The following is a 26,283-nucleotide window of genomic DNA, read 5'->3' on the forward strand; positions in this document are numbered from 1 at the left end:
CCAAATAATATCCAGCAGTCAGCGGAACCCCCAGGGAAGCGTACTAGGGTCGATCTTGTTTGTCATTTACATCAATGACTTGCCAGACAATACAAAATCTAAATCATTTTTATTTGCAAATGATACCAAAATATTCAGGGATATAAAAGGTAACGAAGAATGGAAATTACTTCAGGAAGATTTCAACAAATTACAAATATGGTCCGATAAGTGTCTGTTAAAATTCCACCCACAACAATGTAAAGTACTTACAATAAGCGGGAAAGGCAGAAGGCAGTACTACACATGACGGGATCTCGGGAAGGAAGGATAAATCTAGAAAATATCTCACAAGAAAAGGACATAGGGGTGTTGGTAGACGGGAAACTTAAATTTCTCGGCTCGTATACAGGAAGCAGTAAATAAAGCAAACAGCATATTGGGACTCATTAGGAGATCGTTCGTTTATTTGGATCGGATTTCTTTCAAATTTGTTTTCAATACATTAGTAAGACCTCATCTAGAATATGTAGCCAGTGTATGGAGTCCACTTAAAATAAAGGACATTGAATGCATATAAAAGGTACAAAGAAGAGCCACGAAACTATTACCAGGTTTGGAAGAGTAACCATACCCAGAGCGCTTGAAACGGATAGGTATTCAAACTCTGGCATACCGGAGATTGAGAGGCGACATCATAAATGTTTTTAAAATAATGAACAACCAACATGACCAGAAGGTAACAAAGGAATCTTCGAGTCAGATACGTCATCTAGAACAAGAGGACTTGCACAGAAAATCAGGAAAAACATTGCAAGCCTGATATTCATTTAGCTTTAGGGTTGAATCTGGACAGTCTCCCCGAATATGTTATTACATCGCCAACGATTAAGGACTACGAAATTGATCTTGATACTTATTGGAAAAAATCTTGAACTGAAATACAATCATTTGGCCGGCCATAAAGATATCTCAGGAAATAACAATTTTCTAAATACGTTAAAAATATATTAAGATATGGATATAAAGGCTAAGTGTCTGCCTGTAACCATAATGTATCTTATTGTATGAAACAGGTTCTGCATATGTCGGCAAATCATCTATTTTACAACGATGCAATTAACTACGTTACAATTTTCCTTTTATTTGGAGAAAATCTCGAGGCTGGGGTATGGCAAGGCCAAATGACATTTAAAAATGTATATATTAGAAATTAATACTACTTAATTAACGATTAAATATTTTAATATAATTAAAGTCCTTTCATAGTTTAAATAACATATTTCATATTAAAAAATATATAATGTTTTTTTCAAATGATCAGAAAATCAATTTTCAACTATTACAATCGCAACGTTTCAATGCGTTAAATAATGTCATTTTTTTAAACAATGCACATACATTTGTAGGTCGATAATCACTGAATAGGCCTTTGTACAGTTACTGTTCAGCAGCCCGTTGTCGGTAAACTGCACCGCTTTTAAACTGTGTCAGGACTGCGAGTAACGCATTGCTAAATCGATCTGATGTACTGTAGATTGTATGGCATGTATGTTGAACTTGTATTGCTGCTTTAAGTTATTCCTTCTATAAAAGACGATCGATATTTTTTCTTGATATTCTACTGTTGAGTAATGTAGGCCTACATGAAAATCGATGCTTCTCCAGAATGACCTTTGACTGTCTGGAATATCTAGCTATCCAATCAGAAGAGGCGTTACAACTTCTTCGCGCCAAAGGTCTCGCGTGAGGCACGCGAAATCGCGGGAATTGAAAATATAATTGAAACTGATCTAAGAGAAACTCCAAAAACAGCGGAAACTACAAAGAAAACTGAGTAAAAAAGGGTCCCACAAAGAAGTATTGCTATGCCTCCAAAGAAGCGAAACCCGGATAGCGATGTCAACCTCGCAGTTAAGCGTAAGAAGAAGAAGAACAACGATTCAGACGATGATTTTGACGACGATGCAGGAGAAGATGCAGAGAACAATGGTTCTGCTGAAGTGGTCGGAGAATATCCAGACGTTGTGAGTTTGTAGCTGCTGTCACATACAAATGATCGAAACTCATTAAAATAACACATTATCGCAATATCAACACACAAATAAAGTACCGGTACAGTGCTGTGATCAGCTGATCGACAGTGAATATATCTATAATGACTGATGTGATTGCTTCCTTTCATAAAGATCGAATCCACAACAAAGCACTGACTCTTTGTTATGTTACCCCCATGTTTTTGTTTGTCCTTGTCTTGATTTATTATAGCAATTATTCATTTCAGTAGGATATTGTCATCTAAGAAAAAGGTGATAACCGGTTTATGACGCAGTATATTTACATGTGATGGTGTTAACGTTGTAGTAGTACACTAATTATAGATAGGTAAAATGGACGACATGTCATTTACTCGATTTGACAGAATATGTTTACACGATCAGTGTCACGTGGTGTTTGGGTTAAATATAAACATGATGACAATATTGATTTTGAAAGATAATGTCTGAAAAAATATCAACTGACAATAATTTATTTTGGATGTTTGTGTAATTAATGTTTGTCTTTGGGGTCAAAGGCTCCCATATATAGTAGGGAACTTCTTCATATTTGGTCTACTGTAGTTCAGATAGTACATAGTTGTTTTACTCGTTGTAACAGTGTTACTATTGTTGAATTTGGAAGTACCTGATACGCTACCCTGAATGGTGTACATGGCCTGAAAATGTTCTAAATAGTAATTTAAATTTGTATATTTAGCTCTTGTGGTATCCAATATCCATATATATATATATATTCATCAGCATTTCCCCCAAAATGTTTTTTTGTGTGACATTTTAAGAGTGCTTGATGACTTCAATGTAGACAGGCCAGAAAACTAAAAAAAACACCTATATTTTCAGTGATTTTGACATTTCAATTTCTAGACATGTTGAAAATGTTTTCTTGTCCTCAAAACTGGATAATAAACAAGTTTATATGACCCGTTGATCAATATTGTATGTATAAAGCAATATATTTAAAATAAATCGTTTTGTTACAATCTGCACATCAACTTTAACAAAATATATTATTATTGTGCTTAAAAGGACACACACAAATGTCAGAACTGCTATGTACAATTAAACTTGCCACACATTTCATTTCTTTTACATTTTCTTGATAACAAGCAATATGTAATATTTATTATATGGATTTATAAATTTTATATTTCAATAAATATTTCACTATTTAGACACTGGAGGGTTCCATGCTGAGTGGAGAACTTCTTCTGTGTGGTGGAACAAACTGGGATCTCATTGGACGAAAACAGCTTCCAAAGAATGGTTTGTGACGTGTTTAAGTCATTACAGGGTATATACAGTCTTCTACACTGATATTCCCATGTAATAATTATAATGCGATTGTTGTTGTTTTTTTCTTAACTATTTTTTATAGATTTTGATGATAATGTTGAACACTTGAAATAAAGAGTATAAACTTCATTCTCAATTTCTGTTGCTGCAAATTTGTAGATTACTGATTTTACAACAATGTTTTGGGTGGGAAAACTGAAAAAAATAAGTCTGTTGGATTACTTTTAGGGAAGTGTTTATGTGACTTTTTTGCCATGTTCCTTTTCATGCAGATTTACTTTCCTTGAAATTGGAAAAGAGTGTGTATATTAGATCGATATATCTATCAAATGAATCAAGGGTTTTATAAATTGTGGTAAAGTTAATTATAATTGATATAATGCTGTAATTGTTTGATATAGTAAATCCAGTCTTAATGATACAATATTTTTTCGATTGTAAAGACAAGTTCAATGTGCTGGTAAAATAAGAAGAAAGCATAATTGTTTAGAAACATACTGAATGGCTTCATATTTTAGCTAAAAATGGAGGAGGACCAAACCTATGGGGCCCTCACAGAATGGACAACATGATCGGAACCAGAGTGAGAACAGTGGTATCCGGGTCCACAGCCTGTCACAGTGTAGTTATAACTGCAGACGGCAAGGCCATGACATTTGGTAAGTTTCTAAAATTGTTCGTGATATGAGTTTTGATTGGAAGCAGTCCTACAGTGATAATTGGAACACGGATATTTGAGTACTTGACCCATGTTTCCTGTTGGACTCGCCCTTTTTTCGAGAACTCCAGTCCCTACATCTATCAGAAGAAGGACTCCTCACCATTTTTTAAATCATGTCTAGGACTCGTACAAATATCATTATTCCAGTATGAAAAAAATGTTCATGGACTGCAAATTACTTTCACTTGCGAAGTTCTAGACTTTTTTCATGCTTTTTTGTCTTGGTCTGTTATTAGGTTTTATGAGTTTTATATTTCTATAAGTTTTTCCTAGAATTTGTAACAGCATATGATTAGACGAGACTAATAAAAAACAAAAATCCAAGATTTCCCATTTTCTTCAATCTACATTTGGAGAAAAGAAACCTTGGTCTTGTTTGTAAATTAAATACAGAAGGATGATACCATCTATTTAGTTAAGTTAGTCAATCTGACTTTAAACTACATGTGTTACATGCATATTGTGAATGGAAAACAAAAAATCATTATTCACAGGGAAAATCCTTGAATTTGAGAGTAGTGGGCCTATTTTTACTCCATATCAAAATTAAGAGGGACCACTCTATGTAAAATTAAAAGAAAACTCAAACATGAAGGGGTCAAGGAGACTCAGTTTACCCTGAAGCCATTTGAATACAACCTTTTTTACAAAAGAAAAACAATCATCTTCATTCTTCAGTTATACGAAATGCATGTATGATCATGTCACAGACTTGAAAAGTTTAGTTTTGTCAACCTACCCTAATTATTTGCGATCCAAAAGTAGAAACATGATCAGTATTATATTTAACGTATGGTCATGTGAATGTTTTATTGATTTGTGTAAGTGATAACATTTTGAGTGTTATTGTGTCTGTAGGCAGAAATGACATGGGACAGCTAGGGCAAGGCGACTGCTTACGTAAAGATGTGCCCACTCCCATCCCCTGTCTTGATGGGGTCAACATCGTAGATGCATCTTGTGGAAAGAACCACACTTTATTTCTCACAGGTGAGTAATGTGGTTGATTTACATGTTATTGATGAACAAGGTCAGGCATTTCTCAGTTTGTATGGGGAGGGCATTTTTTATTTAAATTTTATTGCCTATGGATAATTATTTTCTTAATCTAACATTCACTAATATACATGTATTTTAACCAAAGGACTTGGCCAATGGATGTATCTAATAAAATACCGTAAATTTGCGCGTATAGTGCACACTTTTTTGGGTATTTATATTGTCATGTCAAAAAGGGGGTGCACACTATACACAGGAACAAGTCATTTTTGGTTTATCGTTCTCAAGTTTCTGGTTCGCCATATTGGATTACCTCCCTTCAAATAATTTTATTTTAGTCGTCGGTCATATATGATAAGATTGAAGATTAAAATAACAACAAAGAATGAAATTTTTTGGCAACACAATTTTTACCTTCTCTTAGTCTTAAATGATTAAAATCGGTAATCTGTGGTCATGAGTGCTGATTTGGCGACAAACATTAACTGGTCACGTTATTGACACTTATCATCACCACGGTTAATACAAATTACAATGCAGTAATTAGCTAACACTCTTCAGTGATGACCGATTAACAATAGCTCTACTGCAAATTGATTGAAATTACTTGCAGTCGCGATCGAGGGACCGTGTTGTTATCACTCCTCAACATTACTCCCATAACACGAGAGGCTGCTGGTCGGCCTTTTTCAATCGGATATGATTTTGCCGACTGCGACCTCTCATTTCCGAAGCACTAGTTCTTTGATGCAGTTTCCGCCCGAAATCCGGACGGAACAAAATCGGCTTGAAAAACTCACATAAGTGGTTAACGAACTTTGAAAATGTGATAGTCAGCATCGAGAAAATCAGCTATGGGCAGTTAGAGGTTACGCGGCGCCTGTCAAAAGTTTTTCGCCGTGTAAAACCTCTAACATTGTTGGAGTATCCTCAACATGTGCCGTGGTGTGAAGCCCCACTGTACTGTTAGAACTACAGACTGATTTGACCGTAAAGGGATTATAAAAAATATGTTTATACTAGAAGCGTGGACATTCAACACATCCCCTTCAAATCTACTTGAAGGAAGTAAATAAAAGCAGAATACACAATTTTTATGATGCTTCATAATATTGAAATAATACACGAGGTTATCGATCATGTCAACTATACCCGAGTGCACACTATACCCACAAATTTACGATATGCAAAAAATTGAAAACAAATGGGACTGGGATTTTATTTCATGTTGATTGATGTGTGTAGCTGTAATAAAGTCCTTAAAATCACAGATGCACTAGAATTTATCTCTTCATTACTGGAATTTATTTGCTATAATGTTATGGCTGTTTGTAGACAAAGGTGTGGTGTATGCCTGTGGTGACAATAAGATGGGACAGCTAGGGTTGGGCCACCAGAGCGGAAATATAACCAATCCAACACGGGTAGGTCAAACAGAATCTCAAAGGAATTCTCTCTTGAGCATCAAACGTTAACATAAAAATTCTTGTACCAAAGTAGCTTCATAGATTCCCCAGGGTTCGATATAGGCATGAATATGTTCAATGATAAATCCTAAGGTTGTTTTCTTTTTGATGTTTTTGAATCAAGAGTAATTTAAATGTAATCCTTAATTGAACTGTTCAGGTTGTTTTCTTTTCATCCAATGAAAAACAACATTGGATCAGAGGTGGTAATATAGGCCTAAAAATGGGAATAATCTGGAAGTAGAAATAATCCCCTTTATAGTTTCTGTGTAGTAAGTTTGAAAATGACTCATGAGGTGAAGTAAATCTGTATGATGGGAAGAAATTAATAATGTGGGATGATCTTAAACACCTGTAAATACCTAGGTCGTGTGGCCACAATAAAGCATGATGGTCATTTTCATGACGTTCACCTGTTGTGGTTTCCTTTGACCTTTATTACTGAAATCTGCTAACGCTACCGATCACATTTTCCTGCCGTTTCCGAATTTTGATTACTTATTGTGAAAAAGAAATTAGTGCGAAAATATTATGACAGAAAACAATTTGTCAAATCAAAATCCCAGCCTCTGATTTAATCAAGATGCAATATGGCATAGCCACCTCAATGTGATTTTGTTCAGAGATCTTGGGGACAGAAAATGACCCTTTGTTAGATCATTTTGTCAAAGTGTTTGGTAAATAAAAAAGTTTATGATTTCCACATGAAATGTACAATAATTATCAACACAAACATTTTAAAACAATCTTGTGGAAAGATCTTATCACGATGAATTGTCTAAAGGAAGACATTTTATCAGTTTTGAAAAGTTCAGTCCAAGTTTGCCGATCTCCGCAATATAGGTCATGGTGTCCTTTCAGAGGTGTGAATGATGTCTATTTCTTTGGGAAACACTAAAGAACTGAATGGAGAGGATCATGTCAGGTTTAGACCAGGTTGATGAACTAAAACTCGGATGTTTTATGATTTAGTTAAATACATAAGATACATTTGAATTTTCTGATTTATATGACTTCTGATTCTATCATCTCTAGATTAAGTTATTATATTGGTAAAAAGAAAACAGGGAAAGAAAAGGATTTGTGGTGTTGATAAAGAGTATTGACTCTGTTAATTAAAAATAATAAAGTAGAAGAATGTTAAATTTGTCATTGAGTTTGCTAAAGCCAATTGTTAAATGATAAAGAAAAAAATATGGGGTTTAAGCAACTTCTCCTAAAAGAAATTTTGATCTAGAGTTTGTAGAGCAAAAATATTGGTTTCTGAAGTAAATCTTCAGATTTTTTTATGAATTGACATCAGGACAACTCGATACAGCTTAAAAATCAAATGGTGATATTGAAATTCGTCTTTGCTTGCACCTTTTGTCTCCGGCAGTATGAAGTTTCCTAAATAATTTCTGTTCTCATTATTCGCCTTAGAGAGCAAATCTAAAACTGAAAAATATTCTTGTCTTTTGAAAAAACATGTAACATACTAGTAATAAGAACTGTATTTTTATTGTAGATATCTTACAAAGGACCTCCAATTAGAAAGGTGTCATGTGGAGCAGAGTTTAGCATGATTTGTGACATCAGAGGCAACCTCTACTCCTTTGGTTGCCCAGAATTTGGTCAGCTAGGTAAGTTTGGACAAGTTTGTGTGATATCAAAGTGAACCACTATTCCTTTGGTTTCCCAGAGTTGGGTCAGCTAGGTAAGTCTGGACAAGTTTGTGTGATATCAAAGTGAACCACTAGTCGTTTGGTTTCCAAGAGTTGGGTCAGCTTAGTATTATAAGTAAGTTAAAACAAGATTGGGTGCTATCAGCGGGAATTATTTTTTTGATAATGTAGCATGGAACGAAGGCATTTAGGCCTGATAGTAAGTTTACATATGGTGTAATAGTGATCAATCTACAATTTGTGTTCATGGTTCCTTTTCAAGTGTAGGTCCCACAATGTTAAATTAAAGTATTTCCAGAAATTCTATGATTCCTTTCAAAATTCTATGATAATAGGACACATGACTTTTATGTCAATTTATCATTGGTTTGAAATCCTTACAAGTTAAATGCATTGAAATTAACTGTGAATTGATTTGTTATTTCAGGTCACAATACCGATGGGAAATATTTCGTAACAAGCACAAAATTATCATTTAAATGTGAACTTGTCCCCAGAAAAGTGAATGTGTTCATTGAGAAGACTAGAGAGGGCCATATTGTACCGGTAACAGATGTTGAAGTGCGGGACATGAGCTGTGGCACAAATCATGCAGTGAGTCAAGTAGTGATGTTCCCATTAATCAACTTTGTCGACTTTTAGTCAGCAAGCCAATTAACTGATTAATTGGCCTCAGAATTCATGATCGTTTTTAGTCAGAATAATTGTATGTAGGTATTATCGAGTTTTCAGTAGAGTGAATCATGATTTCAGGCTAGTCTAGTGGTAGGATGCCGGGCTTGTGACCGAAGGGTTGTGAGTTGCAGGGATCAATCATGGTTTTAGGGGAAATTACCCTTTTTCAGATTTGGGGGAAATTAAAATTTTGATACAGGGCTCTAGCATCATGAAGGTAAAAGGTGAATGTTTTGTCCGACATACATGTGTGCAGTATATTTCAATTTTTAAACAATTTTAAGCTTAAAATTGTAGAAGTTTTGTTTAAATTAAGTGGAGAAAATGTAAATATGCAGTATTATGCATTTTAACTGTTGAACTTGAGAGAAAACATATTTAGGGGTAATATTTTGAAGAAAAAACGTCTTGTTGAAATAGGCGAATTTTGAAGCACACAGGGGGGAATTTCAAAGAACAGGGAAAATTTCTTCTGAAGGGGAAACTACCCATAAAGGGTAGTGAATCATGTCACGTCACGGCAAAGTGTTGTATCTATAATTTGAACAAGATACTTTGCTCAGCTTGTTCCAGTCTTCTCAGCTGTAAATGAGTGCGTGGTTGGGCAGTGCTAGGATTGTTGAATGCTAGCTGTGAGCACCGAAATGGCAGCACCGGCTGTATGCTCCCCAGGGAGTTGAGAAAGATATTGGCTAGTTGCAAAGGCCTTTAAACTATATGGATAATAATTTGTGAGCCGCTTTGAGACAACCTACTAACTAGGTTGTCTGGAAAAAAAATTGCTCAGTTTTACTGCCGAATACAGGCTGTTTCCCTAAAATGTGCCTTATTTTCCCAAAATGACCAAACACTTGAGGAATAAACTCCCAAATAATGCTTTATTTTCTGAATTCATGAAGGAACTTGCTGTAGAAAAATTTAGACCACAAAAACACTGGTTGTGATAAAGAGGCATAGAAAAATATAAGAACCTCAAATTATTATATTATTATTATTATTATAACACTATAAGAGTTAAGCAGCATTGTTCTGATATTTCTTTTCTGCTGCTATGTTGACATCGTCACTGACTTTAACTTTCAAGCCAGCTCATGGCCAGTTCTGACTTTAAATTACAGGTCAGTGTTTAAAAGGAGGTACTCCTTCCATGATATTTTTTTTTATTGCGTAATCACAACAACAGCTTGGATGTATTTCTTTAAAACCATTATTAATTGATCATCAGTAAGTATTTCAATGGTAACCAATGATTGTTCAATAAATTTCAACCGATTCCCCAAGTCAAGGCCTGCTTCAAAGTTTCTACAAGAACATCCATGACAGATTATTAGTTTATATTTACGCCATAATATGTAACATCAAGTTCGACACTTGATAAGATATCTTTTTGGTTAGGTCGATACCCCTCGCTATTTATCTATCAACCATGATATTCCGATTCGCTGGCAAACTTTTGCCAGCGCGCCTCTGATTGGTTCATCTAAAGGTCACTTGAACGTTACCCTGACCGCAGCACATTCAGATGTTCAGGCGTAGTACGAAGTTAATGAGGCCATGTAACGTGATTTTAATCAGATTGCTTTTAAGTGGAATAAATATCTAGAGACCTCAAGGACTGTGGCGATAAATATCTAGGCAATATATTAGGTACATTGATGGTGGAAAATATGTCTGATTAAAAGCAATCTAATGTCACAAACTTGTTTGAGAACTTATTACATCAAATATGGTATTTGGTTTTGTTATTTCAGGCAATACGCGATTCCAGGAAAAGGGTGTTTTCATGGGGATTTGGAGGATATGGTCGTCTCGGCCATGCTGAACCAAAGGATGAAATGGTACCACGTTTGCTGAAGTTCTTTGAAGGTCCAAACAGGGGTTGTGTACAGGTGTATTCTGGGTCTACGTTCAGCTTTGGACTCAATGAGCTAGGTGAGAACTTGTTCCATTATCCTTGTCTGCTTAAGGACTGGTACAGATAGATTAAGATATTCCATTTCAATTTACAAGTTTTTGGACACATGTATCTGAAGATGTATTGGAACTGCAAGATCATAGGGTTCCTGAGTTTAAGGCAAAACTGAATAAATAAATAAATGTCATTTCAATATTAAATTGAAAGCTATTTGAAAATATTACAGGGAGCTCGAGAGTGGTTTCATTTGTGACCACTGTTCTTAACAACATAAATATCTGCCTTTGGTTCACAGTCTGAAAATTGTGGGGCCTTTGTTAGAAAAATTCTGTGTATACTGTCATGTTAATCAATAAAGATGTTATCTAAAAACTGTTGGTCTATTCAGAAAGTTATAACTAAATCATAGCCACTTTTACAATGTATTCAAGTGACTTTTGTCTTTTACCTTTTCGTTCGTTTGATGTTTTTCCTTTAATATGTTTTGTCTACTGTATTGGCCCTAATGACCTCTTATAAATGTGTCAATGAGCCGTTAAGAATATAATAATAATAATATTGTTGAAGAACGTGTACATGAACATGGGGGTACCTTTAGGGTGGGGTGTTCTTATGTGTTTTAGAACATGTAAACACAGCTGTACTTTTAAACATTAGAATTACAAGTAGTTCAGGAAACTCGAGCTGTGTTTTAGAACATGTAAACACAACTGTACCTTTAAACATTAGAATTACAAGTAGTTCAGGAAACTTGAGCTGTGTTTTAGAACATGTAAACACAGCTGTACCTTTAAACATTAGAATTACTTGTAGTTCAGGAAACTCGAGCTGTGTTTTAGAACATGTAAACACAGCTGTACTTTTAAACATTAGAATTACTTATAGTTCAGGAAACTCAAGCTGTTTTTTAGAACATGTAAACACAGCTGTACTTTTAAACATTTGAATTACAGGTAGTTTGGGAAACTCAAGCTGTTTTTTTAGAACATGTAAACAACTGTTCTTTTAAACATTTGAATTACAAGTAGTTTGAGAAACTCGAGCTGTGTTTTAGAACATGTAAACAACTGTTCTTTTAAACATTTGAATTACAAGCAGTTCAGGAAACTCGAGCTGTGTTTTAGAACATGTAAACACAACTGTACCTTTAAACATTAGAATTACAAGTAGTTCAGGAAACTCGAAGCTTAAAGGGTCAAAGGTAATGTCAAAGATGACATCTGACTTTACCACTTTTAATGTAAATTAGCTTGTGAATACAAACAAGTAAACTGATTACAAACTCTGTCTTGTACTTTGTTTTGTTTGTCGGTTCGGAGGGAGTTGGTGAGTGAGGGTTCAGGGATTAATGCAGGAATAGAAAGTTAGTACCTTTCTTTGAAATAGGGGGAAATGTGAAGGGGAGCATGGATGACATCTTTAAATTTTAGTTCTCTCTGTTCATTATAGATGCTTTGAATCATATACTGTAAACAAGGCTAGCCATAAACAGTGTCGTAAAATATTGACAGTGATTACATGAACACAGGGAAAATGAAACATATCACTTGGTTATCAAACAGATTGGAAAGAAAAGCACAATAGAACCATAACAGATATTCATGTGATAGTATTTAAGTTACATGTGGGGGGGAATCTTTTAACTAAAATAGGGGAGGGGAATTGGCCCATAATCGACCATAAAATAGCCTGTATATATCTATGGGGTAGCCTGGTTCTATGTAAGCCTCTGCTCATTTTATTTTTGTTTGCTATTGCTTTCAAATGATCTATGGCAAGGAATGTTTGTACTTAGAGTATGTAGCACGGTAGTACTGTACCTTAGTACTGGAAGGTACTGCAATCTGATTGGCAGAATTACCATAAATGGTCGTCATTTCTTTAAAAGTGGTGTTTAGATTTGTAGCATGTATTGAACGTTGTAAGAACACACAACCCTGAATATATTGCTAGAACCAAGGTTTTATCATACAGCAATAATGAGGAGCTTCTGTCTGATAGACTTGTAGTTTCCAGATCAGTTCATTTGTTAAATCTTATTTTTGGTGTTGATATATATATCAGTAAAAGAGTGTTTACTTGTGTACCAGTAGGCGAGTGTATGAATCTGCAATGTTGTCGTGATAAGGCTGGTGACATATGCGCTCTTGGAATTCTAGCTACTTTCAGTCTTTTGTTTCCCTTTTGTTTTTGATTTTTGCCGGGGAAAACATGCACGTTTCACATGTGTCAATAAGTAAAGAAGGCCTGGATTTAATTTCTGGATTCCTTTGACAGGTGTCCTGTTTCTGTGGGGCCAGACCAAGCCGACCGGTGAGGCGGCCATGTATCCTAAAATGGTACAGGACCTCAGTGGCTGGAGGATAAGGAGCATCGGGTGTTGGTAAGGGGAGCTGTTCTCATTTTCAACATATACTAAATATTTATTATGCTTTCCACTTATCAAACTTTAATGTAGAATTTAGAATTTACACACCACAGTCAATGAGGCTATTTAATATAGATTTCTGATTGACCTAGATAAAATTTCCATAGACCACATCTTGACAAAGAAAATTTAACTTGCATATAGTTCACGCTAGATATCATGAAATGAAGAAACTATGTGTTCATGAGGTGAGCCACAAAATTGATTTTATTACAAGCAGATTGTTTCTTACTTTAGGGACAGTATGTTCGGGCTATTACGGACTTAGTTTGTATATTAATTACAAGCTTTATTAAGAGACGAAAAAAATGGCGACAGGTCATCTTAAAAAATACAATTACACAACAAAGACATAGTCTTTCACATAGGTATATATCAGTATAGCTTTTTTGTTAGACTTTGCCATTGAGATGGGTTATTAAATTGTAACTTCATTACTGTTGAAAATAAAATACCAATAGCATTCGGCTTCACTGACTTGGGTTAGATTTTCTATTTAACAGTACCTCCATTTCTGTGGCTAGACTGTGTTTACCTTCATTTCAATCAAAGCAGAAGGGTTGGCTTGTTGTTGATTTCATGCAACCATTTTATAGTCAAGAAAAAATAAATAAAATAAGGTTAAGTACACACCGAAATCATATATATATATATGTGTGTTTCTTTTAGGTGAAAGTACTTACCAAAATCAGGAAAAATAAAAAAACAAAATCAATAATGATAATTTAAGATATTTTTGTTTTCAGTAACAAAAGTATAGTGGTCGCAGCTGATGATAGCCTGGTGTCATGGGGACCAAGTCCAACCTACGGGGAATTAGTAAGTAGCCGTTGTTATATTGATGAAACAAACAAACCAAAAAAGTCTGTTTTGAAGATTTCTGAAGAATGTTTTTAAGTTTTTGTTGGAATGAAATTATTAGATAAATTTTCTAGTCTGAAAAACACATTTTGGTCCAGTACATGTTGGGGACCATGAAGAATTAATATGAAGATTTTTAATACAGAATTACCAAAACATTGAAATAAACTGTATAAGAACCAAAATTGAATGGTCATAGTTATAAGGTTAAGAATAAAGCTGAATAGGTGTTATGTATTTGTATTGTTTTACAGCCCATGATAATTTAGGGTAAAATATGTAATGTTACAATGTGTTTCTAATTTTAAGAATCCCTCCTATTTTTAAGCTAAGGCATGTAGCCACATGCTTTTGTCGATACTTCAGATAATTAGCTAATGAATATTCAAAAACGCACATTTAATGGCTTTGCCAAATATCGGGAAAAAAACAAAAACTTAGGTAAACTATAGAACAATAACCCTGGACCACCTGTCACCGTTTTACCAAGTCCATGGAATCGAGATCACCGAAAGGAATTGAGATATAATTCAATATCTTGGTATAACCGATGATGCTCCTACTATATATGTATTTTCTTCTTAGAAATGCACAGTATATTTGTTATTTTCAGGGTTATGGGGACAACAAACCAAAATCGTCCACCACTCCACAGGAAGTGAAGACCCTTGACAATGTGTACATCCACTCTGTCTCATGTGGGTACGGCCACACGCTGATGATTGCCCGTGAGGATGATGACAGCGAAAAGGAAAAAATAGCCAAACTACCCATCTTCAAACCTTGATTTTGTGACTGTATTGTCCAGGAAGTTATACATTTGTGTATTTGTTAGTGTCTTAGAAGGGTACTCTGTAGTCTTATCAGGTAAAATACCAATTGTATAAATAATTATCAGCTGAAACAGGTGACACTGCAGGTAAATGACAAGTTTTGTTTAGATTCTAAATCTACAAATACCGTGTTTAATTATTATAAAATGCTGATCTTTTTGTTCACATTCTGGATGATCTGATCATTGGGAGGACATTTCCATTACGACTTGATGTTCATTTAATGTATCATACAGCTTATGAAATGCTGTGCAAACAGATTTTCTGATGTTAATGCATGTTATGTCCATGGTTGATCCAATGGTTTCTATGGTTACTATGATCAGTACTGAAAACCATGACATTCATGGCAGTTGTTGTCATGGATAAAAAAAACGCAGCTCAAAAAATTGTTTACAAGTGCAAAAAGCTAATCCAGGAAAACAGTTGGCTTTTGTTTTGTTTAGGGGTATGTAAATTTCAATTAATGATTAAATGCATAGAATTAACACTTTCACCGCTGTAGACCATGATGGACTCATCCATATCAATGCATAGTGTGTCTACTGAAGTTCCATAGGGGTGAAAGGGTTAATAGCCTTTATAAAGGTTGGAAAGCAAACCATGGATACTGGATAGAGCTAATTACGAGTACAAACCATGGATACTGGATAGAGCTAATTACGAGTACAAATGTTTTGATACACTTTACATCAAAAACTATGAGACGGGAATTGTAGAGAATTTGTTTTGATACAGTGATGCAAAGATTATGCACAAGAATACAACTAAATACATTACAGATGTATATGGTATTCAGGGGGAAACAATTTTTGAAAAGTAATTTGTAGTTGATTTATAATTGTATATATAATGGTTTAATCAAAACCAAATCATTTCACCATTTGTATGTCTGTAGTTTGGTCAGTTTGGAAGTCCCTTGCAAATTAACAGTTCATTCTATCGTAATAAAATAGGATTTAACTTTTCATCATCATACAATCAATTTCCACATCAAACTTTCATAAATCATCTTCAACTTATCATAGGCAATAAATCTGCGTCTTATTAATATGAAAAGTGAATATTTGTTATTTATGATGTTTTAAGATGCTATGCTGTTTTCTATGTTTTATCTCGATATGTTCTTTGCTGTATCGTTGAGTTTTTGTTAGATGGTTGCAGCCATATAATGAAAACATGTTTTGTGTATACCACAGCATGTTCATAGTGCTTGTTATAAATATCACTCTACTTGGGTGGTCTCATTTAAATCACTATTTTCAAAATTATTTGTATGCAAGCTATTTTCCTTCATCACCTATACCAAATACCACTGAAGCATAACATACGGTGTGAATTGAACAGAAATGAAATTTTCAGACTTTTGGCTAGTTAAAGCCTTTTTGAGAATTTTAATTTTTATTAATTTAGGAAACAGTTTGTAGAATCTTGATAACTGTATGACACATTTATTTCATGTAGAAGTATGTGTCTTACAAGAATGTGAAATAATTCTCTCGGAATATAACCAAGATCTACTGTATTAGCTGTATGAAGTACTAATGTTATGTTCAACACATTTGCTTGAAACTGAGAAAGGTATTTATGCATATTTGTGAAAATCAGAATACAGAAAAAGTTCAGATATAAAATATTAAATCTTTAAAAACATTGGGAAGGGGGTAAACATTTTTTTTTTAACAGAAAAGGAGAGATGATGGAGTACCAATACTCGTTAAGGAGTATGGGGATGAGAAAACGGGCAAGCGCAGTAAACATATGGATCCGCTTTCATCTACCGTCTAGAGTTATAGTGTACACTGCAGTAAGGTTGATCATTTTGACAGAAGTGATGAGTTGCAGAGATTTTCATTTGTGAATCGTACAAACTTATATATGTATATATTTGAAGTAGAGATCTGATTTTATGTATGAAATACATTTTTTTGAATGATAACATGTCGGTAAAAGCTGTAATGGATATTACAACTTTTACCTCATGGATAATGCTGATGAAGTTAGTGTTACTCATTTGTGTGTACAATTATAGTTTCAAAGTCTGTTCATTCATCTTTCTATGGTACTTATAGATGTTCACAGCCATTATAAAATTGCTTCATTTTCATGTCATTTCCACAAAACCTGCTTTACTGTATTACATTTGAAATTCTCATACTGTCAACAGTATGTCTTTATAAGCTAGATCACAGTGTGAAAAAGTAAATGTCTATACATTTTGTATTATTTCAGTTAATAGCATAATCAAGCACAATGACTCCTCATTAAAGACTCTTTCATGTAAAATAAGTTAACATTAGCCCATAAATTAATACTTGTACAAGAAATTTTAAAGAAATATGTTTTGTGATTTTCGTATCATGATTCAGTTTGCTTGATTTTTAAAAGTGTTTAAATGATACATGGCTAGCTATGCATAATTCATCTTCTTAGAAAAGAGTACACACACTATTGGTATATTGAGTGTGTTGATAATATTAATTCTGGAATTTCAGAATGCAAATGAAATAATTTGTGTCGTTGAAAACTTCGTCCAGTTTTAAATATTTGCAACTTTTTATAACAGATTTAACAAGGTTTGATAGTAGGTATTGTCATTTACCTGTAGTAAGTACAGGAAACTGTCTCTTCACCTCAGGGGCTGACCATAACCTCAAGGGGACCGTCAAAACCTCAAGGGGACCATCTTTAACCTCAGGGGGTTGTCTTATGTACTAGACCTGTTCCAGTATTTGTCTGTAAAACAGTGCTTATTTTCATGTTTAAAATCTGTATGAAATTGGGGCATGGTTATAAATATCCCTGTGCTTATCACAAGTACACAATGGCAAATCCTTTTAAACTTTCCTCTTCTGATTTGTTGTTATATATCCAATTTTACCTCATGAATTAATCTTGGTAATAATATTAATATAAAGTGTTATGATGAAGGTTTACAAGAATAGCATCTATTCCATCCATTTACGTCTTCTCCTTACATATCTTTGTACCATGTGTTGTTTATTGTATACCTATTTTGGAATAACTTTCACAGATTATAAATTGTTTCAATTTATTTGCCTTGACATGACCAAATACCGATTGATTTTATAATTTTGATGTTTTTTGGCACGGTTGTGTGTAGAGCTGTTATCATGGGCTAAATGTGACATCACAATATTCTCAATCCATAAAATCCCAGGATTACCGTTACATATGATACGTTCTGTGCACCCCTGGGAAATGTCATGAAAAAATGAAAGGCATGTGGTTAGCAATTTGATTTGTTTTCAGGTAAAAACAACTGACCAATCACTTGACTAATGCATGTCCTTAAGATTACAAAAGAGCAACACCTACTCCAAAGCTAGTCAATTTTACCATTACGCTATTGTGCAATTCTTTTAATGTCCATCAAAGGATCAAACTTGTTAAAGGATTACAAGTATAAAATATCAATTCTTGTACAAAAGCAAAGGTCTGCCATGCTTCCTATCCAATAAAAATTTATTAGACACTAAGCATCAGCTCAGATAGATGGAATGTTGATTTTGTAACATGCGGGCAATGCACCTTCCCTAACCACAGGGAACTGGCCATATATGATCCCACCGCTGCCACCTAATTTAACGTGCGGGCGGTCACCCATCCAACTACTGACCACGCTCGATGCAGCTGAACCAGTGAGCGTGTCCCTGGGTTAAACAGCATCACTGGAAAAGCAAGCCGGCTAGCCAGTAGGCCAGTATTTCCCCCTAATACTCTTTTTAGTTTTTACAATTTTGCCTTTGATTCAAATGCTTGAAAATTTGATATCAATATGAAGAGCATTTGATGGGTAGTTGAGGAGGAGAGTTTCAAAAGCAAAGCAAGGGAGTGGATATAAGCTAGATGCACTGATTTCAGGATGACATTGTTTGTATTGTATTGTTGGGGACCAGTTATTATGACGACACATCATGCTACATGATAACTATGCGCTCCAGTTGTTTACCAAGCTTTCTTGCACATTATTTGCATGTCACAAAATACTGCAACAGTATAGAGCTATTTCAAAGCAATTTTTAAAGAAATTTCTGACAATTTTTTACTTGTTGCAACGAAATGCAAAATATTAGACATTTTATAGCATTTATTTAATATCTCCCTTTGATATCGTCATTACTTGATTATTTGACCAATACTTAAACCGAGTCCAAAATATATGACTTATTAGAATTTTTTTGAAAACGATTTACTCTGTTTATGGATATTAAGATGTGATTGTGTTGTAAAAGCTCCTTATAATAGAAACCTGTGTAAATATATTAATGGTGTCGGAAATGGCCATTCAAAGTTGTGTATATATATATAGAAATTGTGTGAAGCACCAAAATACAGGTTTGCTCTTGCCTCTCGTCTAGAAATCCATGCCACACAATATTGGATGTTAAACTGCATGTATTTGATATATATCCTTGAACAAATAACATTCTTATAAATTATTTGAAATGAATTATTTTAGAAAGTGGGGGGGAAAAAGACATGAAAAATGGTTTTAATGTGCAGGTGTGAAAAAATATAAGTAGAAATTGGTGTACCCATTAAGAAATAAATATGAGAAAAATGCACCCTGTTAAAATTAAAGCACCTTGCAAATACTGGTTTAGTCATAAAAATACTACATAGGTATATCAAAACATGTTCACTGTAACTGAATTGCAAATACTTTGAACCAACAAGTTTAAAAAAAATAGTTTTTGCCAGGATATGGTTAGAATTGTATCAACAAGAACAAAGCCTGGACAGGTACTGCTTAGTGTTTAATGTGATACTTCTGATATTGTTCTGTTTATATAGTTTTGTGGTAGGTTTTATCATGGGTGTGCAGTAGTTAATTACATGTTTGCATCAAAACCATGAACAAAATGCAATATTTTCATAGTTACAAAAAATGTCTATGTGAAATCTGTTTTATTTACTGTTTATGTTGGAATGGGGTAATGGTATCGTGTATGCACCATTAACTTGCTTCCTAGACAAGCAAGATCTGTTGCTGGTGATAAGACTGAACAAAGATATGTACTCTTAATCAATCTTTTTACTTTTTATAATACATATTCTTATACATGGATTTACATATGAAATTTAAACTAGAAAAAAGACATTTTAGGACGTTAATGATAACTTAAATTATAATCATGTTCTCTGCAAGTTTACAGTGCGTACACTTTACTCATCCCTGAATGTCAACAATAGGCTGTCCTAGGAAGAAGCTATTGTGAGATAAGAGGGCGAGAAGGTTGTGTGTATCCATGGCAACTCCTCACAATCAACATTGTACAAACTCATAAAAACAGTACCTCATATTATGTCTTTGAAATTTGACCATTTTATTTACAATTAAATGTTTTGTCTTGAATTTTGAATTAGATTTCAGATTCAGTATATCAATAAACTCTGTCTCTACAGATAAGATTTGTGTTTGATGTTTTCATTTAATTGATAGTGTTCTACTGCACACTGTATTTAATCGTTAACACTTGGTAAAAGAAGATTCTAAAACTTTTTTTTTCTTCATATTTATTTGACAATAAAAAATCACATAGACATCACAGAAAGATAATATATGTAGATGTACCTAAGAATTATTTTGTTTAAAAAAATACATCTAGAAAATTTTGGAATAAAGTGTCCTGGCAACTTTGCCTTAAACCAGCTTCTGGAAATGGTTTCAAAATAATTACTTTTCGATCTGCTGTGGATCTTAAAATATAAATTTCAAAAATGCATGTTCATTCCCCTTTGAATTAATCAACCTTTGAAAAATTGACAATATATTATTTCTTACAATATTTATAAAACTTTCTTGCACTTTATGCACTGTACTGACTTCCAAATGGTAAAGAAGCAAGGCATAACCTTGTATTATATAAGTGTGCGGTTGAAGTTGACAACTATTCACTGCCTTACCGCTCTTCCTACATCTTCAGTACCCCAGGGCACGTATTCATGAAACAATGTTCAAGCTTGGATTTTGTGCTCAAGCCGACTTTCTTGTTATTTGCCTAAATCATGTTACACGGTGATAAGGTCAAGTGTAAATAGAAATGGTATTTAGTTTCTCCAGCATTCTTCACTATTTATTAACAGAATGTGATGTTTTTATTAAATGATCTCGGGAACAAGAAATGTGACTTGAGCACAGAATCCAAGTTTGAGCATGAGAACAGTTTCATGAACACAGGGCCAGGTATATTGATGATCCTTGATTATCCAGACAACTCTTTTGAGCTGAAGTGGCAGAATTTCTGGGACAACTTGTCCTATAAAATACTGGCTGAACAGTGGTATACCGCGGTAGCCAGATATAATGGTGGCTGGATTAAGGAAGTTCAACTATACACAATCTCCAGCTACTAAGATCAATTGCTGAATACGAGGAAATTTTCACCTGTTCAATTTTCACCTTTTTCTCTCTCCGTATTTATTGAGGGAATTATTCTTACAGAGAACATCAATAAACATCATGTACATACGGTAATTAAATGTGAAGGGCGAAATTCATACTGGGCAATTATGTATTTTACCGATGAAGGGCGAACATTTCCTGGTACACAGTACCTACATCTATATTTGTCACTACCAGATGATTCTTTATCTCCAGCCATTGTACAGTTCCAGGAGCTGAACGGTCAGTCAAGGTAGGTACATCATTCCTTTTAGGTATTAAATTAGCACTAAATGATGAACATTTCATGCCTTGCTCAAGTCAACCTTAAATGTCACCAATATACAGAATACATAGTACCTGTAAACAAGCTACATATTATAGAAAATTGGCGATTTTCCATGTTCACAATCTCTTATTTTCTGTACAGTTGGTATTCCATGTTTTTTCAGATATGATCCTCAAATCTATCTTTGTCACTTCCATAACTTGTTACCAGAACTTCCTCGTAAGCTGAAAGACAAAACAAATAAGATAGACAAAATTAGTTCAACGTAAAAACATCTTTTAAAGTTTGCGTTTCATTGTGAAGGACTTGCACTTTGTTAATATATTATTCATACAATATTTGAGTTTGCATTAAATTGTTAAATATCAATTTACACACAATTATACCTAATTGTGCAGGAAATTCAAGTAATCTACAAAACCTCAAATAAATTTTAAAAAAAGGTTATATTTTGCAAAACTGATCTTAAATATTTTGTTGTGTAATAATGTAAATTTCTGAGTATTCCTACCCCATAATCAAATCAAATAATTCCTTTTTTTCCCAGATTTGTATATTGCTCAGAAAAAAAAATCATAACATGGTGGTATTTACATTGAATTAGCAGCTCCTGAATTAAACTTAATGGTTAAATCTTTACTTGACAACAAACAGGAATAAGATATTGTAAGTGTTATATACATCTGACACGGGACAGAAATTACGTGGTTGAATCTTTATCCGACAGTGGAATAACTAATGGAATGACAATGGAATAACCAATATAACATGTAAATCACTATTTGAATTCATCTCCTCTTTCATATATACCACAAATACATGTCATACAAATCCTTTCCCCTCTAGGTTTATTTGACCACACACTAGTCTCAATCTGGAGTCTGAAATTACCACTTGGTAATATGAATCTGGTTCTCTAGGGTTCCAAATGAAGCAACATCAAATCCAATACCTGTACTTTGCCAATGACTGAAGGATATGTATGACTTGAGTGAGGTTCTATTTTTATATGAAAAAGTCAACATAGTCTGCATTGTTGAAAAAAAGATGTATTTAGGGAAGTTACATTTAGGCTTTAAGCAATGAACACTTCATAGGCAAAGTTCCTTTGTGTCATTTTCGAAAGAGCAAAAAAGTCAATATCATGTCAAAATTGACCTCGATTAGACCTGAACATCACCTGAATTTGACATGAAAATGTATTCACATGACCTGAATTTGACATGAAATTCAGGTCAATTTCAGGTCAATATTTCAATATCAAGAAATTATGCCTGTGTTATGTACTCAAAATATTCAGAAAATCAATAATTAGGATTAAGATACAACAACAGATAATTGAGAACATTAATTCCATACCCTTTTGTCTTGTTGGACTTTTTGCTTGGTTTGTCAGACGTCATGGCTACATCTCTACTGTCGGTGACCATTTGTTCATCTGTATCCTGTTGTTGGGTGTTCTTTAGAGTTTTCTTAATGTTTGACACCTGACAAAAGGATATTCAAAGAAACTTAATTATTTTAGACACTGACAATGTTTCACACCTGATAATAGGATATTCAAAGAAATTTCATTATTTTAGACATTGATGATGTTTGACACCTGACAATAGGATATTCGAAGAAATTTCATAATCTAAGACATTGCTGATGTTTGACACCTGATAATAGGATATTCAAAGAAACTTCATTATTTTAGACACTGACAATGTTTGACACCTGACAATAGGATATTCAAAGAAACTTCATTATTTTACACATTGATGATGTTTTGACACCTGGTAATAGGATATATAAATAAACTTCATTGTTTTAGACATTGATGATGTTTGACACCTGACAATAGGATATATAAATAAACTTCATTGTTTTAGACATTGATGATGTTTGACACCTGACAATAGGATATATAAATAAACTTCATTATTTAAGACATTGATGATGTGAACAAAGAACACGTGATACAGGCAATTATACTCGGGTACATCAGTACAGAGTTGTAATACTGATATAGGAAACTTCCCCAAACAGCCATTACACAACATGTAAGTTGAAACTGTCAATTTGTAAACCATTCAACAAAGCTATCTATTTACATCATAATAATTATCTTGCTATAGTGGAGTACACATTAAAATCCATTAAAGTATTAGTGACCAATTATGAAAACATTACTTTTATCACAGGAGAGAATAGTGTTAATTAGCTATAGGTGGTGGACACGTTGTCACTTTACCTCCTGGTCAATCTTCTGTTTGATAGCTATGTTGTTCTCCTTGTTTGTGTTGGCTTTCGAGATCTGTGTCTCGATTCCTGACAAAACTGCCTCACAACCGTCACACCTGTCAAAATATCAGACATCTGACAAACTTGTACAAAATTTAAAACATCCCTTACACTTGTACTATTCCAAGTCTAAACATTGCAATAATTTTGTTTCCTTCTTTAGCATCAAACTGTGATAGTTTTGTTTCTGTAACTTTTAACTTGTGGGATTTAAATTCCGTGCAACACAGTAACACATTTGAGCCTATATATCCAGCTCCATGATCATCACCATTTTGTTAGTCCTTGGAGATATACCTACCAGTCCTGCAAGACATTGATGATTTCCGGAACCGCTTCCTGTCGGATGTCCCGCCCAAGTGCAAAGTCCACTTCCAAATGTTGGTTTTTCTGGTCCAGTTTTCCTCGAATAATATCAGCGTATATCACCTCAATTATCAGATCCTGTTTTATTTAAAAGTAACGAAAGATAACTGGTATTGATGTTAGTGGTTTAATCTATGAATGCATTGGAACACAGATTTAATCCATTCTTTGCTTCTCTCTGAGATAAACAGCTTTAGAATGACCAGATAATACTGTTAATTTCTAAAATCATTTAGGAGAAAACATGAAATGAATATATTTCAAATTTTATTTTGAACTCCTGTACAAGGTAATTCTGTTAAACACATGTCATTGGTCTAGCTTTAATTACCAAACTCTTGTCCTCAACTATAACTGTTCAACAGAAACTTAAACATATGTCCAGAAAACTCTTAACAAATTTGTATTTGGACATATCTGGTTTTTATCAATGGTATATTAATGACTTTCTCAGATAAGTCAAGTTTATAGAAAATGACCTAATGAAATGAAAGTTGGCAATCTTAAGATAAGAGACAACAATCCATCTTTAAATATTTCTCTTAACATTTAACAAACAATTGATAAAATTATCACAAGGATTTTAATTTTACAAGAGAAACATAAAATTTACAATATGTTTTACATTAATATACACTTTTCAGTCTGTTTCAATAAATTTTTGGTAGATATATATGATAAGTCACAATTGAATCTCCTTCCAAATTTACATGAATTATATGCAAAGTATAAGTGTTTAACAGCAAGTGCTGTACTTACCTCTAAGGCCCTCAAGTGTGGGATATCCAGTTCCTTGAGTAGCTCTCCATAGGGTATACACTGTACACAAGGAACATACATATTGAGATAAAAAGGATGTATGTAATGATGTCACTGACATACAAATGTATTTAAAGGGAAATTAAATGTTACAACATACCTAAAATGAGCCCAATGGAGACCGAGATAGGATTTAAATACAACAAAGTCCTTCACGACCCCTACAGAATCTTATCTAGAAATGTGCTGATTTTATAATGTGATGAGTCTTTAGTCTTAATTAATTGTGTCCTATGTCACCAGTTTTTAACTTAGTGGGTATTAAGTCACTAGATTAATGTGTTTTAATTTAGCCAATGGATGTCAGAATTTAATAGCAAGTCTTTGTCACTGAATGTTAGAATATATATTTAACAACATCTGTATAGATTACACAAGAATAAACATCTCACAAATGAAGTGACTGATGGTTTAGCACAAAATGTAGGAGACATAACGATATCGAAAACAGATGCCCTATTGTTTAGTTGTTGGAAATAAAAAAGTTATCTAATATTATGATGAGTTTCACCTTTGAATTTGACTTAGCAGCAAGTGATACAATAGTGAGATGTCGTAGTTTTGTCAGCTGGACGGGAGTCAATTCTGGCAGGGTGGACGCATTCTCTGAAAAAAACATCACCAAATGTTAAACAATAATTTACAAATGTTAGATCTATGTGAATTTACATTGTATTGACATAAAAACAAAGCTCATTTTTGCACAGGCACCAGATAGTTTTTTTTTACTTTTTTTTTACCAGAATGGAACAAAACCTTGTTAAACATTCTCACCTTTGTAATCTTTGTAGGTTCCATAGGCAAACACATTCAGTAAGTTGAAGTATGGAGCATTGGCACCGCTTGACAGCTAGAATGGTTAAAAAAAAAGTTATATGATGCATTTTAAGGTAAGTGAAAATGTTTGAAATGAAAAAGATATGTTTCACATACAAACACACATGTTGATAAATACAAGAGGCCCATGGGCCTTAACGGTCACCTGAGTCTACAGTATTTATTTTTGTTGTTGAAATATGTACCATTTTGAGTAAAAAATAGTATAATGTTAACTTAACTTTGTCAGGACCATGAGCTGATCATTCCTAGACCAATTTTAAGTGAGATCGGCCTATTAGAACTTAGTAGCAAAATAGCGGCTATGGCAGCCAAATTGTATTTCTGATTGACCCGAAAAATAACAACACTTTGTCAGGACCATGATTCGATCATTCCTACAA

At 33.8% G+C, this 26,283-nt stretch overlaps 2 protein-coding genes across 2 annotated transcripts in view; one reads left to right on the forward strand and one right to left on the reverse strand.

Annotated features, from left to right (window-relative positions):
• Window positions 1–1,719: 1,719 nt before the first annotated feature.
• Window positions 1,720–20,328, forward strand: LOC110460914 (protein RCC2-like). Its single transcript, XM_021514130.1, has 11 exons — window positions 1,720–2,006; window positions 3,212–3,302; window positions 3,851–3,991; window positions 4,912–5,043; window positions 6,388–6,476; window positions 8,026–8,140; window positions 8,610–8,776; window positions 10,609–10,789; window positions 13,050–13,155; window positions 13,947–14,019; window positions 14,675–20,328. The coding sequence occupies exons 1-11, from the start codon at window positions 1,848–1,850 to the stop codon at window positions 14,846–14,848; spliced, it is 1,428 nt and encodes a 475-aa protein (XP_021369805.1). The 5' UTR covers window positions 1,720–1,847; the 3' UTR covers window positions 14,849–20,328.
• Window positions 20,329–20,418: 90 nt separating this feature from the next.
• The window catches only part of LOC110460921 (COP9 signalosome complex subunit 7b-like), an 11,781-nt gene continuing 5,916 nt past the window's right edge, over window positions 20,419–26,283 (reverse strand). Inside the window, exons 3-9 of the mRNA XM_021514141.1 lie at window positions 25,838–25,913; window positions 25,575–25,669; window positions 25,004–25,063; window positions 24,180–24,322; window positions 23,829–23,934; window positions 22,952–23,079; window positions 20,419–21,816 (exon numbers count right to left, since the gene is read on the reverse strand). Coding sequence (XP_021369816.1) covers window positions 21,780–21,816; window positions 22,952–23,079; window positions 23,829–23,934; window positions 24,180–24,322; window positions 25,004–25,063; window positions 25,575–25,669; window positions 25,838–25,913 — 645 coding nt within the window. The 3' untranslated portion in view covers window positions 20,419–21,779. The remainder of the gene's footprint in view (window positions 21,817–22,951; window positions 23,080–23,828; window positions 23,935–24,179; window positions 24,323–25,003; window positions 25,064–25,574; window positions 25,670–25,837; window positions 25,914–26,283) is intronic.

Source organism: Mizuhopecten yessoensis, unplaced genomic scaffold (assembly GCF_002113885.1).
Source record: "Mizuhopecten yessoensis strain PY_sf001 unplaced genomic scaffold, ASM211388v2 scaffold1379, whole genome shotgun sequence".
NCBI lineage: Eukaryota > Metazoa > Mollusca > Bivalvia > Pectinida > Pectinidae > Mizuhopecten > Mizuhopecten yessoensis.

What these genes read in the sequence shown, in the direction of transcription:
- LOC110460914 (XM_021514130.1), top strand. Translation starts at nt 1,848, where the DNA reads ATGCCTCCAAAGAAGCGAAACCCGGATAGCGATGTCAACCTCGCAGTT. An exon ending in AAAACAGCTTCCAAAGAATG is followed by an intron (nt 3,303 to 3,850) that starts GTTTGTGACGTG and finishes TTCATATTTTAG; the next exon opens with CTAAAAATGGAGGAGGACCA. An exon ending in GTCCAACCTACGGGGAATTA is followed by an intron (nt 14,020 to 14,674) that starts GTAAGTAGCCGT and finishes TGTTATTTTCAG; the next exon opens with GGTTATGGGGACAACAAACC.